We start from the raw sequence: 19,033 nt of genomic DNA, 5'->3' as shown, positions 1-19,033 counted from the left end.
CATAGATGTTGTGTTTGAGCTGATGTTTCTTCCCACTTTGGTTCTGCAGCTGTGAACTCTGTGCATTTTTATGGTTATATTAAAGTAAAAAGCTGTTTTATTAAGTTATCTTAATCTGTTTTAACTACATTTTGCAATAAAATTATATTTTTCTTAGAATGACTTGCAGCCAAAGCTTTGATCAGCTCTCCTCTAATTTGCAAACAGCTGTGGTCTGTGCCTTAACCTCTTTATTCACTCAACATTTTTAAAAATGTAATTACTTGCTTCAGTCCTTCTCCAGGTTATTTCTTCAGTAAGTTAAATATTGTCCCCTAAAAGTGATGGTGATATTGAAGCTCTGAGTTTTTTGAGCTCTGAGGCTTATGAAAGGCCAATATAACCAACTGTGGTTGTTTAAAAATAGCAAAATGAAATTGAGTTTGGGAGAGATAAGAGCTGTCTCTAAAACGGATACTGTCACCAGCAAGCAAACGCTAACTGAATATACATTTCTAAATTTGGGGGAATGATAATTCCTGGAATTACAATGGGAAGTTGAGGATGAAGTTAATGATCAGTTTGAAGAGAAAATTAACCTACTTCACACTCAAGACTTCTAGGTTTTTCAGAGGATTTAAAGTAGCTCAAACTTCTGGATAAATATTTGTCTCTCTCTATCCCAGGCCTATGGACTGCAGTGGAGCATACTTAGCAGGTTGTCAGCATATCCACGGGGCTGATAAGGGCATGTAATAGTATTTCATTCATTTTTTTGGACAAAAAAAATATTTCTTACTCAAACTACTGCTCCTTGAAAGAAAGTTCCCACCTGTCCTGAGAAAGACAGAGCATGTAGGAAACCTCTGCTGAGCATGTAACTGCTGAGCTCTCCCAGTGCTGGTGATACACAAGAGATTTCTGTCTTCAAATATAAACATGGTATCAGGTTTCCTGGTACTGAGAGATTGAAACATCTCATGTTCATTCATAGAAACAGCTACAGTGCAGATGGTAGAATCGGTCTAAAAGTGAGAATGAAAAGCTTTATTTGTATTCCATATCTCTAATATCTCTTTTGCTGCTTTACCTGAAGTTGTAGTTTGTGTGCTGAGATGTAAAATGCTGCTTACATGAGGTGGGACCCTCGCTCATCATCCCAGTGGTGCTTGCAGGGAAAAAATAATGTGGCTGTGTGATGAACTAAATAGAGGACCTGAAATCCAACCTGTGTTGGTTGTGGTGTCTTTTCAGCAGAGTGGGTTACGTGTTGGAGAAAACAGGAATAGGAGGGGAGCAGGGAATTGAGCCAAGAATTGAAGCAGAGACTGGGGCTGGCAGACAGGCTTGACAATAATAATAGAAAATCTGACTAATTGGTCATGTGGCTCACTACAGCTGATTGCTTCTCTAACAGCCTGAGTGAGTTTTGAACTGTGGCTTAAGTGGTTTTAGTGAATTTTTGCTTTATATGCATCTAGAAATGAGGTTTACTTGGGCTAAAGAAGCAGTTGCAACTTACAAGCTCTTTTTGAAGTAACTGGTTTGGGTATTCTTGATTTCAGTTGTGCCTTGATATGTTTTCTTTAGAACCACCCTGAATCCTTCACTGTGTTTTAGAACATCTGAATAAATACTATCTAACTTTAAAAAGTGATGAGTCATATTTCAATTTTTTTTAGTCTTTTTTGTTCAGACCTCTTACTATCTGTATTGCTGTTTCCTGATTGGTTTTTAATGTAATACTCTGATGGTCCAGAATGCACAGTTTTTTGAGTCTCTTGTCTTTGTTGATACGATTACAGAACTCCTCTGCCTGTGTTCTCCTCTCCTCAGGATATCACTATATTTCAGACCAAATCCACCATAAAGGACCTTTCACATACAAAGAAAGATTAAGAAGTGTTGTCTGTGTCTTGAAATGCATAATGAAGTTCATAATGCACTTGTTTGTTCAGTCATTTGGAATTGGAAGTGGCTTTTGCTGTAGTTCCTCATGGCCTAAAACTTAAGCCAACAGGTTGCTAAATAGAAGATGTTTGGCTTCTCTTTCAGATGCTGGTTCCAGTGTGGAAGAAATGGAATTCAATTGGGATGAGTATCTAGAAGACACAGGAACAATTGCAGCCCCCCATGGATCTTTTAAACATGTGAGTGAGGGACTGTGTGTTTACTTCCCATCTCTGCATTGTTTTTTTGATACACTGAATGTTTAAGATTTCTTTGAATGAGTTGATGCTCTCAAATCTATATAAGACTAACTAGAATCATGTTTCTCAGAATAATGAGAAATGAGGAATTTCACCTTTTTCTTATTGTTTCTTGTCTTCCTCTCTGTATGTAACACAGGGTAATACTATCCCCACATATGGAAAGCTAAGGGGCTCCTATTCTTTTCTGCACCAGAAGATAAGCTTGGTTTTTCTTGTAAAGCCCAAACTGGCGAGTCTCTTTTTTTCCTTTTCTAGTGGAAAACTGCTATGGAGGAGCTAGCTTCAAAAAGTTGGTGACATAGTTCTTAAACAGCACAACTCAAATGTGCTGTAAAAGAAGGTCTTAATCGTGGCTCTCAAGAAAGCCAAGAAGAAAATAATAACGTTACCAAACACTTGACTGTAGTAGTAAGGATAATTGCCAATCACAGGCTTAATGGATAGTGCAAAGTCTTGATAAGCCCTTGTCTTTGCTTTTGGATATCTTTAATGAAGTGTTTGTCAGTAAAATTCTGGAGTGCGTTCTCCCATTAGATGAGATCTGAATGTGAGTCTGGCTTCTTCTACTGGGTCAACAGTGAAGGTGAGCTGTATGGAGCTGGTTTCCAAACATCTTGGATTTCTTCCAAGAATTGAAACGCCTTCCAGGCTGCTAGCTTGTATCCTTATCTCACTGTTTATTACATTTACTATCTAACAGTCTTTCAAAGACAGGCTGTGGCTGTTTACTGTGACAGGGAGGGTAGTGACTTGTGTGTAGCACATTGCTTGGAAAGCGCTCTGTTGTGCTCAGGCTTTCAGATCCAGTGTCACCACTTTCTGTACAGGAGACTTAAATGAGCAAGAAAACAGTGATCTGTTCACAGAAGGATCACAAAGCATTTTGAGTCCAAAAGTAATGTGGAGAAGTGCAAAACATTAAAGAATTTATTAAAATATGACAATTGTGTTAGTAGTAAATATGCACAGTGAATGTGGACGTTGCAGGTCTTCCATACACTGGATTGTAATTGTAAGCTTTTTGTTCAGAATAAACACCCAGGTGTCTCATTTCTGATGGGGAGAGGCCTGTGCTTGCTTGGTTTTTCCTTGGTGTGATAAGGCTCTAGCAAGAGAAAGTTTACTCAGAGTGTTGGTGTCCATGCAGCTCACACTGAGAGAGCAGTTTGGAATTGGAGCAGGGGCATTTTGCAGTGATGTGAGGACCAGTTTCTCTGCTCCTCTGGTGTGGTTTACCTTAGGTGATCTCTGCTGAAGAAGCTTGCTATCATAGCCAGACGGTAGACAAACTAACCATAATGTCAGCTTTTACAGTGCTGGCCAGCAGAGTTAACATTGCAGCTATATTTTGTTAATCAGCAGGAGACATGCTTTGGGTGACTTTGTTGCCCCTGCACTGCACTCTGCCAGTTCAGCTATGTCAAACAAGAGGCCTGGTTGCTGTGGCCATGGTCAGTAGAAGTACAGTTAGGCTTAAAAATAATATTCACAGTTTGTATTGTTATTATTCCCTGCATGTGTAGAAGCCAGTGCAGTTTTGCTGGTGCAAGTAATACTGTCAGGGAGAGCTCTTTAGTGAGCAGGTGTGCGCACAGCCTGGCTGTGTCCCCAGTCCCTCCCTGCTGCATTGGGTGCTCTCCTGGGGCTGTGCCTGGGAAGCCTGGCTGGCCATGCTCCACAACCCCACACCCCTGGACAGCTGGAGAGGGGACTCGGGGTGCCTGGAGTGTGGTGAATGGGGTCATGAGTGAGCATGAGAATAGGTGGCAGCATCTTCAGGAGGGGGATCATCAGGTGTTTGCCAGCAGAGTTCTCTCAGAATTTGTCTGGAGGCCAAATTTTATGTTCTCTGTAATAAGCTTGGCATAAAATTTTGGAAATTTAATGCTAACAGCGAATTGACAAGCAGAGGAGCATATTTACAGCACCATCACACCACCTAGATCTTGCTGTTAATAGAAAGTCCATAGGCAAGGTTGTGTGCTCAGGGTTTCTGCTGTCCCGTGGAAGGTAATGGTTTGGAAAAGGCAGAGGAGAACCTCAGTGCCTCCCAGTGGACAGTGACAGCCTATCTGTGTGACAAAGCCCTGAAAAAATGTTGGTGTGATTCCAGGCTACATCAGGTGAGAGATTTTTCAGTGGAGAGCATACAGGCACTGATGTCTCCCTGACAGTGTCTCACTGATACAGTGCTAGTGACTGGTGGTCTCTCCAGCTGGAATCTGTGTGGTGCCAGTTGCTTGACTTGAAGAATGACTTATTTTTATAATCTACCATCAGGAAAGCTAAGAGGGGAAAGTCAAAAAAACAGAGAGGAAAAACCAAAGCTGAAGAATAATACCAGCAAAAGAGCAAGTAGGCATGTATAAGTAACTAAATTAATTAATATAAATACAGTTTAGATGGAAACCTAAGATCTTTTTTTGGTTCATTTTAAATATTGCAGCATTGAGACTGTGACGAACCTACCAGTATGAGCAGTGGGTGAGAAATACCTAACCCACGTTTAGGAGACTACATGATCAGGTTAAAAAAATATAATCCGTGATTACACAGCCTGTATTAGCAAAGAACTAGATTTGCTGATGGGAGGGAGGACTTTCTTATTTTTGTGGGCTTATATTAATTCTGAAATTTTTGCTCTTACTGTGAGCAAAATGCATTAGGAAATGTAAGCTACTTCCTTAAATTGTGTTCTATGTTTAATTTGTTTTCATTTTTAAAAACCAGCAGTATTGAAATCAAAGTGACTGTTTTGCCTGCAATCTAGCAGGAAAAAGGTTTACAAAATCCTTGAGTTGTACTGGGTGCCGGTGCTGTGATCCCACCCTAATAAATAGACTTTCTCTAGAACTGTTCTTTCTTCGTTCCTTTCTGGAACTTACATATGTATGTAAACTTCTGGTAAAATTAGTTAGTGTTCAGCATCACCTGAACACATGTATTTGCTGGGTGTTCTTGCATGCTCTTAACACTTTGTGTTCATTCTTTATCATTATCTGTTTCTGAGCTGAATGGGATCCCCGGGTCTGGCCTGTGACATAACACAAAAGGAGGGATAGTATTCCAAGGGAAGGAGGAATTTGGGCTTAGAGCTGCCTAAGCACAGTGCCTGACAGTCTCAGCTCGCTATGTGTGCAGCCGGCTCAGACCTTCTGCTTCAAGGAAAATAATTCTCGGAGCTGGCCCACAGCACCGCACCTCCTGTTAGCTACCCTGCTCAGGAAGCCAGCCTAAAGAAGCCAAGCTTGGTGCTTTAAGCTGCTTAGCGCTCTCGTCTTGCCCAGCCGCCAGGAGAGGGTGCTAACTTCTTGGTGTCTGCTATATCCACCGGGGAACAGAAGTGACAGGGTTTGAAAAAAACGCACTTGACTTCAGGGAAAGCTCTTCTGTTTCTCGTGGTTTCGTTGCATGCAGCTCTCTCCACCAGGAGACTTTGCTGAAAGTTTGGACGTAGAGAGCTGCAGAGATTTCCCAATTCCTCAGACTTTGTGTCAAGCTCCTGGCTTTTCTTTCAGGAGTCAGAATGTGAAGTCTTTAGTAATATCTCTTCAGTAAGGCAACGATCTTTTTGAAGAGATGAGCTCTGTAATATCTCTTCAAAACGTCTGCAGGTATTGGGTCCTGCTGATTTTGTTCTAAAGAAGGATTTTCTCTCAGGGAAAGGTATTAACCTAAAGGATGTGAGCAGTTAACAGAGGCATATGCTTTACTTTCCAATGTGGTTCTCTTAGTTTTATTTTTAGCAAACCAATATGTGCTGGCTGATGAGACTGTAAGAGCTGTAGCAGTTACTGAACCATCAGCGCGGAACTGGTAATAAACAACCCAGAAAATGTCTGCTGCATCTGCATCATACTGGAAGTCTTTTCTTGCAGCTGGAAATGGAACTTAGGGCCACTTAAGAAAGAAAACAGCAGTTACATTTAGCTGGGAACAGGGGATCCACACGTTCATTTTAATTAAGACTGAGGCCACAGAATTGAGCATAGTTCAGTCACATTCTGTAGTGAGATCAGAACAGGGTTCCTCTTCTCTTTCAGGAGTGTGTGAGCTGGGAGGTGTTAGGAATATGAGAAACTTAATGTTTTGCCTTCTCTTTTTAAGTTCACGTTTCAGTTTGTGATTACTTTGCAGATTCCTCACCTCCACACCACACATACACAGAGTATTTGGTGCTGAAGGACACATACTGCTTATGTTCTATGCAATTTAGGTAACAGTGCTGCCTACAGAATTATTTAGGTTGTTGGAGAGAGACATTAAAAACCCTTATTCTGCAGCTTGAGCAGATTCATGCCTTCTTTAACATGCACGGTGGAAGAGACAGTGGTACTGTTACCTAAAACACATGCATTTACTTTAAACAGGCTTTTTGTCCAAAGAACTTGAAAGACACAGTTTAACACAAAAAGTCAAAGTTGTGTTGCTGAGTTTGACCTCTAGTTTTGCTTGAGAGTCCAGCTGTGAGTTGGAAAGCTCTTTAGTGGTGGGTGAGGTATTGTCCAGGGCAGGAAGAAGAGTTGCAATATACTGTTTTAAGGTTGGTTCTTTGAAGATACTGGATCGCATTTGACTTTAGTTCTTTTGCTAATGAACACGTATAAATTGTTCCCCCCATTGTTCCATGAAGTTTCTGGGAGGTGCTCAAATGTAATGGTCTTCTTCCTCTTCAGGTAGATACAAGTTTGCAGAATGGTTTTGCCCCTGGTATGAAGCTGGAAGTAGCTGTGAAGTCTGACCAAAACACCTACTGGGTAGCCACCATCATTACAACCTGTGGGCAGCTGCTCCTGTTGCGCTACGATGGTTACGGGGAAGACCGCAAGGCTGACTTTTGGTGTGATATCATGACAGCTGATTTACACCCCATTGGCTGGTGTGAGCAGAACAAGAAGGTTCTCAAAGTGCCTGAAGGTATTAGCTCCATGTGTAGAAGTTGGGGGTGCATACAAAAAGCATGCTTTTGTTCTTTGTAAGCCTGGCAGGTAGTCTTCATAATTGCTGTTAAGCTCAGATGGTATTGCTGTGATGACATGCTGAGGTTGTCTGCCGTGTTTTTCTGAAATCCCATGACTTACAGTAGAGGGTTGCTCTTTTGCCAGAGAGCATTTAGCTGAATTTCAGAATTGGTCTTATTTTTATAGAGGCTTGTGGTTATCTTAATCATCACCCACCAAATTCTGCTGCTTTGTGATTTCCTTTGAGTGTTTGTTGTTGTTGTTTTGTTCCTTCTTTTAACGTGTTACTGGTGAGTGTGTGGCAGATACGTGTGAACTAGGCAGTGTGAGAATATGGTAATGTCTTGTTGTCTGAATGGTCTTTAACTGGCAAGAAAGAATCACACTCTGTCTTCACTTTTAATTTAGGTATCAAGGAGAAGATACCTGACCAGGAGGAATTCCTTCAGCGGGTGCTGAAAGGAGCATGCAGTGCTCCTGCCAACCTGCTGGAGGGGGTAAGTGCTCCAGTATGCTGCCTTAGAGTTTTGTGTTAGTTTTCACCTTTGTCGTTAAGGTAACCTTTATTTAGATTGTCAGTCCAATTTCTTTTTTAAGTTCTGGGAGCATTATAGTACACTGCTGACCTTAAAGTTCCACTCTCTATTGTTTCCTATTTACAGTATTTAATTTTGTTAGTGTTGGCCTGGAACATATCAGTCACTGCAGGTTTGGGCTGTTCATTAATGCTATCAGAAGAAAGACCTTTTTCAGACTCCCTTAGGTTTCAGTCTTCCTCCTCTTTGGCTCCTCCTTCATACAGCACTAAGGATATAGTACTTTATTTATCTTGTCCCATTTCCTCAGTTGGCTCCTTTCACTAATACTTGTTGGGTTTTTTTACTAATTGGCAGGTTGTTGTTTCATTTAAATCCTGCTTCTTTGCTCATGAAGAACCAAGTTATTATTCCCCTCCTCTGCACTTAAAATAATACTTACATCCCATATCAGTGTCTGGTTGTAAAGTACAGAACATAATTTTTTTGAAAAATTACATTGGCATCTTTCTCACAACTAACATTTTTCTCTTTTTATCTTTTCTGTCTAGTCATCTTTGCATGCTAGATGACTCAATTTTAGAAAGAGATTATTCATGTTTCCTTCAGACCTTGAATATATAAGTGATGATGCTTCTGAAAATGATAGGAATTTAAGGGAAATGTGTGACTGTATCTACAGGCAGTGCAGAAGCTCTGCTGCAAGCACCAGTGATTCTAAACATTATAATTTCTGTTGTCTTTGTCTTGAGTTAGTAAGGGACGTGTATTCATACTTCATTTATGCAAATGGAGTGAGTACAAGGAAGGGGAAGTATGGGATTTATTTTGCTCTGTTGTACAGAATAATTGGTGTTCTTTTTCTAGCTTCACAGAGGGAAAAATCCATTGGATCTGATTGCACCAGGCTCCCGACTAGAATTGCAAAACACCCGGGATTCCCTGGAAGCCTGGATAGTCAATGTGGTAGACAATGTTGGTGGGAGACTTAAACTGCGATATGAAGGGCTGGAGGATTCTGACAAATTCGACCAATGGATATTCTACTTGGACCCTTTTCTTCATCAAGTGGGGTGGGCAGCTCAACATGGATATAGCCTGCAACCACCTTTAGGTACTTCAGAACATTTATCTGGTGATCAGAGGCTAGACAAAACTGCTGCTGCTTTGGTGCTCTGAATCTGCCTTCTGGGTGCATATGGTCAGCATGTGATCTGGCAAATACTGTATCTAAGGAAATTTTAAGTGAAAACACCAGTATCTAGTCCTTCAAGACTTTTTACCCACTTACTCAAAAGCTGCTAAATGGTTTTCGCTGTCAAAACTTTCTACCTGTTTGTGGAAAGGGAGGAACTGAGGCAGAGATTGCATTCATGGCTATTTTTGGTAGATTTGTATCCTGGACTGAGGGGAAGTCATCTGTTTTTTAAGTACTGCTCACAGCAAGCTTTTGCAGCTGACTCCAGGTCCCCTGGGCTAATAAAGGTGTTGTCTAAAGAGGTATTATGTGGATATGAAAATGTCCTTAAAAATGTGTGCCCAGGGAATGAGTTTGTGGAAGCAGAGGCAGAGAAGGGGACAAATTACCATGTTTTCCAGGCATGTGCATGTCAGGGTGGGTCACTGAGGAAGTGGAGTGTAAAATGACTGAAGCAAAAAGGGGTTGTGGTTGCTTAGGAGCTGAGCAATGGTGTAACATGTTTCCTGATGAGGAGAAACTTTGGAATAACACTGGAAAATGTTGAACATTTACCTTAAATTCTTTCTGCAAAAGCAGGTGTACATCTAGGGTTCTGGCACACTCTGTGCTGTTAGTTGGGGAAGTTCAGGTTGTTTAGAGCAGTTATTTTTGTTGTGGGTTTTTAAAAACATTTTCTCCTTATGGCAAGAAGAATTCATGCTGAGGAAAACAAAACAACTTCCATGGAAGTGACTGAGCATACTGCCTTTGCTGCCACTGGAGCATTCTCTGCTGAAATCAGGATTGTGAACAGGCAGATGTCAAATCCCTGACAGAAATGAGATGGGTGGATTCTGCAGCATTATTTACATGAATAATGGCTTTTAAAAATACTAGTTAGCTACTAGACTTGCTTCCTTTTTATACCCATGTAAGAGCCTTTGATATGCTCACAGACTTGTCGAGTTTTCCTCAGTGTTGATGTGACCTCCGTTTGTCAGAACTAGACTGGGCAGAGTATGGTTGATACTGCTGCTGGAATTCAGTCCCTTTTTGTAACACATCCAAATGTCTCAGAAAACAGTAAGTTTTTAAGAAGGAAGGTATCTGCACAGATTCTGAACAGATGGGAATTTAACACTTGGAGGAGCACAAATCAAACTTACCTGAGGGAAAAGAAGAAAGAAGATTACTTCATTTGCTCTTTTTCTTTATTTTTAATTAAGCCATTAGGTCCTTAAAGAGTGAAGCAGATTGGCAAGAGATCCTGAAGAAGGTGAAAGAGGAGGAAGAGGAATCGTCAGTTCCTACAGATCTCTTTAAGGTAAAGATACAAAATGTGTAGTTTAATACTGTGGCTAATATTACAAAAATACTATGTTCCTTAGAAATTATTTAGATAAGTCAGTCATTGTTACTGAAACTTATTAGGCTGTTTTGTTGGTTTAATTTTTTTTGTTTCTCTGTCTTAAAAAATCATACTGGTACAATTCTTGTTAAGTTAGGCAACACACCCATCACAGATATGTTGTCATACTGGGAAAAATCCCTGTTTTTTATCCTTTATAATGGCATCTCTGGTTGTTCATGAGCTGGTCTTGTGCATCACTGACCTTGTAGAGGAGTGCAGGGTTACTACACTGAGTACATTGGGAAGTTTAACACATGTAACACCTAATCTGTTACTCTGATACTTCATTTTTAGGATAAGCCTGTGATTGGAGTGCATTCTTTCTCTGAAGGCATGAAGTTAGAGGCTGTGGACCCAGTGGCTCCTTTTGTAATCTCTCCTGCTACAGTTCTTAAGGTACCAGGATTCTTTAACTTGTCATATTAAGATTAAATTCAATTGCTACTTCTTAAATGCTCAGGAAGTTTTCATTAATTGATTATCGTAAAATATTGAATGAGTTTTCAAATTATTTTGAAATAATAGGGGATGGGTTGCCAAGGAAAAACATACTGTTGATGGTGAAGATGTTGGACTCGAAAGTTGGGGAGGAGTTCATAAATATACAAGCTTAAAAATCAAAATGCCGAAATTGTCAAACCCAGATTTTTAAAATTAGATATAATCCCTTATAGTCTGAGTGTCCAACTGAAGATAGATTTTGGGTGGTGATTTGTTTGGGTTGTTTTTTTTTTTTTTTTGCAAAAGTTAGTGTCATTCCTGTGCACAAGCTCTGATGTTTAAGTAGCCTGGTTTTTAAACATGGGCCCATACATGGATTTAAAAGTTGATGTGAAAACTCCCCAACATAATTGGGTTTTGACCAACTTCTGTTGTCCTGTTTTAGTAAACAGGTGAAAGGTTGTAAAGAGATCTGCTTTGATGTAGTAAGCCAAGATATTTGCTTACTACTAAAAAGGCAGAACCAGTTCCAAGCAATTACTTTTCTTGGTATTTTCATGTCCTGCTTCTAGTTACTTCAGCAGTATAGTTGTTTTACTTGTGACAGTCTATCCTAGACACAGTTCAGCTTTGTTGAAATAAGCAGTTTTGTTATTACAGAATGGTAATAGGACTGCAAGGTCTTAATTTCCCTGCATTTTTCAAAATAAAATTTCATATAGCACTTGATCACCTGATTTTTTAAGTGCTCATACATTTTATGTCTTTTATTATTGCTTATTTTTGTTAGCTTCCAGATGATGCAGAGGAGTCTGCTGCTTTATGAATCCTTTAGATTCTTTTTTTAATTTATTTCTTTTTACCCTCACAATACTTTAAGGTTTCCATCATGTCGTGTTGCTGTTTAATGAAGTTACCAAAATGGGGAGGAGGGAGCAGTAGATCAGAATCTGCTACTTACAAGATCACGTGGTTCTCTTTTGGCTAACTACAGGTATTCAATGAAAAATATTTCATGATAGAAATTGATGACTTGAGGCCAGAGCGTACAACCAGCCAGTCTTACATTTGTCATGTCAACAGTGCTGGTATTTTCCCCGTGCAGTGGAGCCTGAAGAACGGCTTGCATCTCAGTCCCCCACCAGGTATGGTTGTGCAAACTTGTCATGCTTGCTCCTCTTTGAAGGAAGCAGATTGCCAATCCCCAGAGTGCTGTATGTTTAGGACTACACTTTTGCAAAAGAATTACATGTAATAGCCCAAGTGTAGAGCCACAAAGATCAAATTCTGAGAAACAGGAGCTTTGAGTTAGTGAAACCTGACACCATTTCAAGTCATCAATGGGAATCAAGGTGGGGCAGTGCCCAAAGCCCTTCTGCAATGAAAAGAGAGTATCTCAAATACTTGGGAACGATGCTATGGGCTGACCTCAGATGGCTCAGGGAAGCCCTAGTCAGCTGGCAGACTTGAGTGACCCAAACGGATTTCACTGATCTGTACTCCATGTCAGCTTGAAATGAGGTGTTTGTTCTCACGCCATTTAACTAACTTCTTTGTTTTTTCTCTACCTAGGTTATCCTGGGCAGGACTTTGATTGGGCAGACTACCTCAAACAATGTGGTGCTGAGGCAGCTCCCCAGAGCTGCTTCACTTTGGTAAGGTTCTCTTGCAGAAAAATCTCTCCTCTGTTATGTGAATGGCACTTTTTGATTCCAGGGAGAAGAACCTTCTGCATGTTTTCTGCTTAAAAGTACTTGTGATAGCTAAGGAACTTTCTTAAGTGCAAATGTATGTGAACAGTAGTAGATGAATGCCAGCTTCCTAGATAAGTAAGTGGTGGACCGAAAAGAAATGAGTGTTTTATAAAATTGAGGTATGTAAGAGTCCATGGAATACTCATAAAACAGTATCGATCCTTGGCACTCGGGCAATTGTGGAAACAAGGCCTTTTAATAGACCTTGTTTTCATTTACTTAGTGCACTCTTTCAATCTTCCTTTCAGCTTGTAAAAATCATTACATTATATTAATCAATACCAAGTCATCTTAAATTAGTACCAAATAATCATTTTACATTAATGAGTGCCTGAAGTACTTGCTAGATTTTGGGCTTTTGTTGGTTTAGTGACAGTATTGCTGTCTCCCAGAGCAGAATACCTTGTCAGGCAGAAAAGGGTACTATTAACACCTGCCTCTCAATTCCATTTACAATACTTGGGCTTAGGGGAAGAAATTAAAATAAGTAATTACCATTTTTTGAAGAGAGTGTCGCTGGCTATGAATTCTTGTTGCCCTTGTTCTGTCTTGTAAGCTGTGGCATCTTTGAGCAGGTCATTGAATTTATTCTCCCTTTCCTGAGAAGAGTTGATCACTGTAGGCTAGTTCCAGAATTCTTAATGTATTGATCCTGTAATTATGTTGCAAAGTGACTTTGGGAGGAAGACTCCTCTGTCTGGCCATTACTTCTTATCTTTAATTCACATGCTGAAGAGCTGGATAGATAACCATTCTTATATTTTAGGAAATATTTTGTAAAAGTGGAATAAATTGGTAAATAAGTTAAAATCCTATTTATCCAAAAACTGTAAAACTAGAAGAAAGCTTCCTTTGCTGTCTGCCGTAAATCATTTGGATGAGGCAGGAATGTTATTTGTGTACATGAAATAGATTTCCAAGCTAACATAACAGAATAGAGAGCCTGGTCAGACTATTTGTCAGACTTAGCACTTAGGTAGCAAGCAGCAGAGAATTCCTGGTTGCTTAGAATGCACTCAGTCCTTTCAGTGAGTCTCAGCATCTTTAGTCTTGAGTACAAACATGTTCTTTTCTAGGTCTCTCTGTAGAGCCATTTAAACTTTGATGCTTTGTCATTCATAATATATCTTATTTGTGTGTGTTCAATATGCTGGTGATCTGAAATCTTCCCTGACTGCATGAGTATCTATGTTACTCAAACACTGAAGCTTTTATGTGTTGCTCCTGCTCATGGCTATTCATATCATACACTGGATATACAGCTGGTATTTTGCTGAGGTAGTCTGTCTTCTTCCTAGTTAACTTCTGACCATGGATTTAAAGAGAATATGAAACTTGAGGCTGTGAACCCAGTTGATCCTGAAGAAGTTTGCATTGCTACAGTCACCAAGCTGAAAGATTCCTACCTCTGGCTTCAGCTGGAGGGTGAGTCTGATGTGGGAGAGGAGAGTGGCACTTGCATTGATACTTCTGTACCATCATCAAACCTGAACAGTATCTGGAGCAAACTCGCTGCCTGCTGTATATGGGCAGCAAATCACTGTTTCCTCAGTGAAAACACAGCAGAATCCCATTTGCATTGTCTGGTTCCCAGTTAGTCATGGGTGGCAGTGCTTATTTAAGCCAGGCAAAAATGGCATTTGTGCATTGCAGTGTGTCAGTGTGAGGCCAGTGCACTGTGCAAAGTGCTGATCAGTGTCTTTTAGAAAGCAAGGGCCTTGTAAGATTTTTACAGATGAGTGACTTGCATTATGAGCAGCTTTGACCAGATCTAGGAAGAAAACTGTTAGAGAGGTTCTTCATTAAGATGGAGTAGGCCTATGTCAGCCCTTCTCCATTATACTCCCATTTCTTGATTGGAAGTACATCAGCATGCACTTACTATGCACTGTGCATCTCTGCTAAACTGTGGATGGCAAATTCCCATCTCCAGCCTTTAGAAGGAAGGAAATGAGGTCAGGAAAGAATTTGGTAAATAAAAGGGGATGAATAAACAATTGCTGTTGTGTTCCAGATATGCCATAAGTAAAAGCAGCTTCACTGGCAATTTTATAGCAAGCATTAACCAAATGTGGGGGTTTAATTTTATGTTTTGTTTCAATCTTTGCTCTTCTAAACTGAACAGGCTCCAAGAAGCCCATCCCTGATTGTATAGTGAGCGTGGAATCAATGAATATCTTTCCAGTGGGTTGGTGTGAGACAAATGGATATCAGCTCAGACCTCCTCGCAAAGCAATAGGTATCAGCTCTGTTCTGTTTGCAGTGGTTGGCTGGTTTGATAGAGATGGTGAGACCTTCAAGGGCAGGCTCCTGCAGAAGTATTTATTTCAGACATCACTGAATTTGGAAACACTCATGTACAAAGAATCCATGCCTTGTGCAACTGTTCCCCTGGCTGTTAGGTCCAGTTGGAATCCATACAATGACTCCAAAACAGGCAGGGTTGGCTTGAGACCCCTGAATGCTGGACGAGCCCGAGGAAATGCTCCATGAGTCATAATGAAGAAATCTCATCTGTGGGCACACACTCGGGCTGTGCACGTACTTTCTGAGCTGTCCTTGCCGTAACCCTGACCCTGACACCGACTTTACACTTGCACTTGTGCAAGAAAAATTAATGCCCTAACAAAGTGGTGTGGAGTGTGTAGACATCTTGGCATTGAAATAAAGGGGACTTGCTTTCTAAATGGGCCAGATGGTTTTGATCCCTTAATGATAAAGTGTGGGATAGTAAATCCTACCTGTTTTAACTACACTAGTAAGCAGCATAAGATTGTTTTCTCTCAGCTAGTTAGTGAGATGTCTTTATTAAAGTTTAATGGGACTTTAGCAGAAACTAAAGAACTTCCTGAACATTTATTAACTAAGTATTAAAATTGTAAATTTAAATGAACTGTCATTTACTGCAAGTCAAATCAAGAGAAACTTAATTTGAGACATGTCTGCCCTCAAGGACAGAGGAGGAAGGAGAAGGGGACAACTAAATAGAGAAGAGATGCTTTAAAAAAAAAATCCAATCCTTGTTAAGGACAAAGCCCAAAATTGCTGAAGAGGCACATGTTGCATTACCTTTTTTAATATTACTGCTTGATTGTAAAAGCCAGAATTCGCAAGTGGACCCATGGCCTCATTGACTTAGTTGCTACAGTGTTTTCCTCCATAGCAATTGGCTTAAGTCACATGTGTTTCTAACCAGCTAATTTCATTCCATTTCAACACTGAACAATGTTGAAGTTCCCTGTGCCAGTAAGGTGGTGTTAGACTCATGAACCTAACCTTTGGCTAGAGGTCAGTACCTTTGAGTGCTGAAGAGGAAAGCATATGATTCCTTTTTGGCTGGTATTACAGGTAGTTTAGGGGCTATGATGCAAAAAAAAGTTGCACAAAAGGTGAGATTTCCTAGCAGACTGGGAATATGCGTGCCTGATTTAATGCATTTTTAGTGAAAGTAACCTTTTGGGTTACTTCAAATTACATGGGCCAATATGTGTCTAGTGCAGGTGGGTCGGCTGTCTAACACTGCAGTGACTTTGAACATGTATTCTCTTTGGCATATAACTTGGAGGAAATGAGTTTTTATATTTATATATTGTACTGTCAGTTTCATTAGTTTGCCTCCCATGCTTTGCTGTTTATATTTTCTTATTCTTCCTTTCAGTAAACAAGCAGAAAAAAATTGCAGTAGTTCAACCAGAGAAACAGTAAGTAAAAGGGTTTTTTTGCTTTCATTTTTTGTTGGGGTCTTTTTTTCTTTCTCTCGTTGGTAAACAATGTTGTCCTAGGGGAGTTTTAGCTTTACAGAAGTGCTATACTGAGGGTTGAGAAATTCTCCAATCCATTTATCTCCATGCTGGTAGTTCCTGTAGATGTTGAAAAAGACCTCTTGCACTGCTGTAGTGGGAGAAAGAAAGCGTGCTAGTGCAACTCAGCTGAATTATTGAATAGGTCAAGTCATTGAAGTTCTGGGTTTGAAATTCTTTCATTTTTAAAAGATTGCGTTATCCATGAGAACTGCAGTGCATTTAAGAAAAGCTACCCTGATCTTAATACTGTTTGTGAGTTTGTGCTTGAGCCTTTTTTTTAAATGGTGATTCATAGGGAAAATTACTGGATTCTCTTTTGGTTGTATTACATTCTCAAATACAGTTTCTATAATAAAAACACTTAGAAAATGTGACTGCCTTAACATGTAGCTGTGATTTTGCAAATTTGTCTTTAGTGTGAATCATTTAGTAGATGAACTTGTAATTGTTCCTTACCAGATAAAATGTGGCCCAGACTAGCCAAAAAGGAAAGTTCTACTAATATCTGTAGTTCATCTATTTACTCTGTGTCATGCCTGTGAAACCCCTTCATGTGAGCCTGCTCAGAAATGCTCAGTAGAGAGCCTGACAGTTGGCTTTGTTGACTCTTCCAGCTTTACAAACACCAGATCTGTCAGTAGTCCTGCCAATGTTTTCATTGCTCCTAAAATACTGAGCAGACTGTTCTTCCATGTTTTGTAATTGGGATTCTAATCAGAGCACTTGAGCAGTTTTGGTTGTATTTTGTTTAAAACCTATCTTTTTCAAAATGCAGAAGGTAAGACTGTACACTGCATTGTGCCATGAGATGTGAAACAAAGTTAAAAGGAAGCAGAAAATTTAAATTATTGTTGGTAGCTTTGTGTGATGTGTTCATCAGCGTGGCAGCCCTTGTACTTCAAGCAAGGAAGGATTGCTCGTAGCTGTAGCAGTACAGTAGTGCTTTCCAAACTGAATTTGACAGGCCTTGCATGTTGTTATTCTGAAATGGGGAAGGTATAAAAAGCAGATAAGTAGGGCTGGACATGGAGGAAAAAAAAATGATTGGGCTTTAGTAACTGAGAGGTGACTGTCCCTTGTCCAAATCTTCTTTTCAGAATTTTGTCTTCAAGGACAGTTCATGATGGACTAAAGAACCAGGAGCTGAACTCATCTGACTCAGGTATTGATCAGAGAGGGCAGGCTAACAAAAGACAAAATCCTCTTAACAGTTCAGCTGCCTCATTTTTCAGCTGCACTCCTAACACTCTTCTGTTAGGAGAGGGCAGAGGAGGGAAGGGTTTCATCTCTTGATGATTTGTTGAACTTCAAAAAAGAATGAAACAAATGAAAGTGAGCAATTACTTGTGTCCTGCAATTGGTATGTTCATTAAACCTGGAAATTAGATTTTTACACTAGAACATTCCCTCACCCAGCAGAAGATACATGGAGCCAAGTGCATCCTGTGACCTATGCAGATGATTTTATTTTCACCTGTTAGTTTCAGTAACACTGGGAGAAACATAACAGGTGTGCTGCATTTGTGCTCTTGAGTTGTTAAACCTGCTTCCCAAAGCTAGATTCTATCTGGTTTTTATAACTTCATCATGATGATAAACAAAAGCAATTCAAACAGTAAACTGCTTTGTGTGCCAGATGGCAAAATCTAATAATTTTCTAAACTGTTGCAAGAATGAGTGTGATGAATAAGTACATCTGCTGGTGAAACAGTCATACGGATCTATCTGTTTGGCAACAAAATGTCTCTTCTGCTGTTTTCTGTACAGTGAAATGCACATCTGAAGCTGCACCAAATGCAAGCTTTAGAGAAATGATTTGTGCTTACTTGGCATTTAAATTGGCTTTTAATAGTCATGATGTAAATTTGACTTCATTTTATTTAACTGCCAGTTATCAACTACTGAATATAATTAAGTGCTAGTGTTGCTCAATCAAGAAGAACTACAACACTGCTAGGGTAAAACAATTTTCTATTTGTACATAAGTATCTTGCAATACATCTTGTAAATAACTTTAATTTTAAGCAGCATTGAACTGTTTAATAGGTTTAGAAAACTTTATGTCACTTCATCAGTTGCATCTTTGCTGATCGGGGAAAAAGAGACTAAAAATGCATAGCAATGCTGTATTGCACTTTAGGATAAACAGTGGAGAATTACTGTGCCAGCTTCTCTGGTGCAAGAAGTCTGGGAGAGATAATTACCTGACTGGAAAATTTATCCATAATTGCTATGTAGGAAGTACTTTTGCTATCCAAAGGTTTGGATTGTCTTCTTCTTGCCTGTTCTCACTGGTTTAGTGCCATGAAATATCAGACTAGCAGGAAAAAAATGTTTCTTTTCTGATAAATTATCAACTTTATCTCCTATAGTTTGACAATTTGCAAGCATGTGTGTGAAATACAAAAAATACATCTAATAACCGGTGCAATCATTGGAACATGACACTGGAACTGCCCTAAATTTATGTAATTCAAGACTTTTCCCTCCCCTTTTTCACATCAGGCAAAATACCGCACACTGCAAGAAGCCATTCCTTGCTGGGCAGGTTGTGGCCTGTGATTTAAATCTTTGCTTTCTCGTTTCTCAGTGGTGATTAATGGAAAGTACTGCTGCCCAAAGATCTACTTCAACCACCGGTGCTTCTCAGGGCCTTACCTTAACAAAGGCAGGATCGCGGAGCTCCCTCAGTCTGTGGGACCTGGGAACTGCGTTCTGGTTCTGAAGGAGGTGAGCTGGTAACACAGTGACCTGC

The 19,033-nt window shown here is 39.9% G+C and overlaps 1 protein-coding gene across 1 annotated transcript in view; it reads left to right on the top strand.

Annotated features, from left to right (window-relative positions):
- Positions 1–19,033, top strand: part of SFMBT1 (Scm like with four mbt domains 1) — a 69,575-nt gene that overhangs the window by 39,921 nt on the left and 10,621 nt on the right. The window contains exons 3-15 of the mRNA XM_051627627.1: positions 2,035–2,129; positions 6,869–7,109; positions 7,562–7,650; positions 8,557–8,803; positions 10,096–10,193; positions 10,575–10,676; positions 11,716–11,866; positions 12,294–12,376; positions 13,774–13,900; positions 14,601–14,714; positions 16,134–16,176; positions 17,376–17,440; positions 18,869–19,008. Coding sequence (XP_051483587.1) covers positions 2,035–2,129; positions 6,869–7,109; positions 7,562–7,650; positions 8,557–8,803; positions 10,096–10,193; positions 10,575–10,676; positions 11,716–11,866; positions 12,294–12,376; positions 13,774–13,900; positions 14,601–14,714; positions 16,134–16,176; positions 17,376–17,440; positions 18,869–19,008 — 1,595 coding nt within the window. The remainder of the gene's footprint in view (positions 1–2,034; positions 2,130–6,868; positions 7,110–7,561; positions 7,651–8,556; positions 8,804–10,095; positions 10,194–10,574; positions 10,677–11,715; positions 11,867–12,293; positions 12,377–13,773; positions 13,901–14,600; positions 14,715–16,133; positions 16,177–17,375; positions 17,441–18,868; positions 19,009–19,033) is intronic.

The sequence above is a fragment of the Apus apus genome, chromosome 9 (assembly GCF_020740795.1).
Source record: "Apus apus isolate bApuApu2 chromosome 9, bApuApu2.pri.cur, whole genome shotgun sequence".
Taxonomy (NCBI): Eukaryota; Metazoa; Chordata; class Aves; order Apodiformes; family Apodidae; genus Apus; species Apus apus.
The sequence above is the reverse complement of the archived record's forward strand: the minus strand, read 5'-3'. Positions and strand labels throughout refer to the sequence as shown.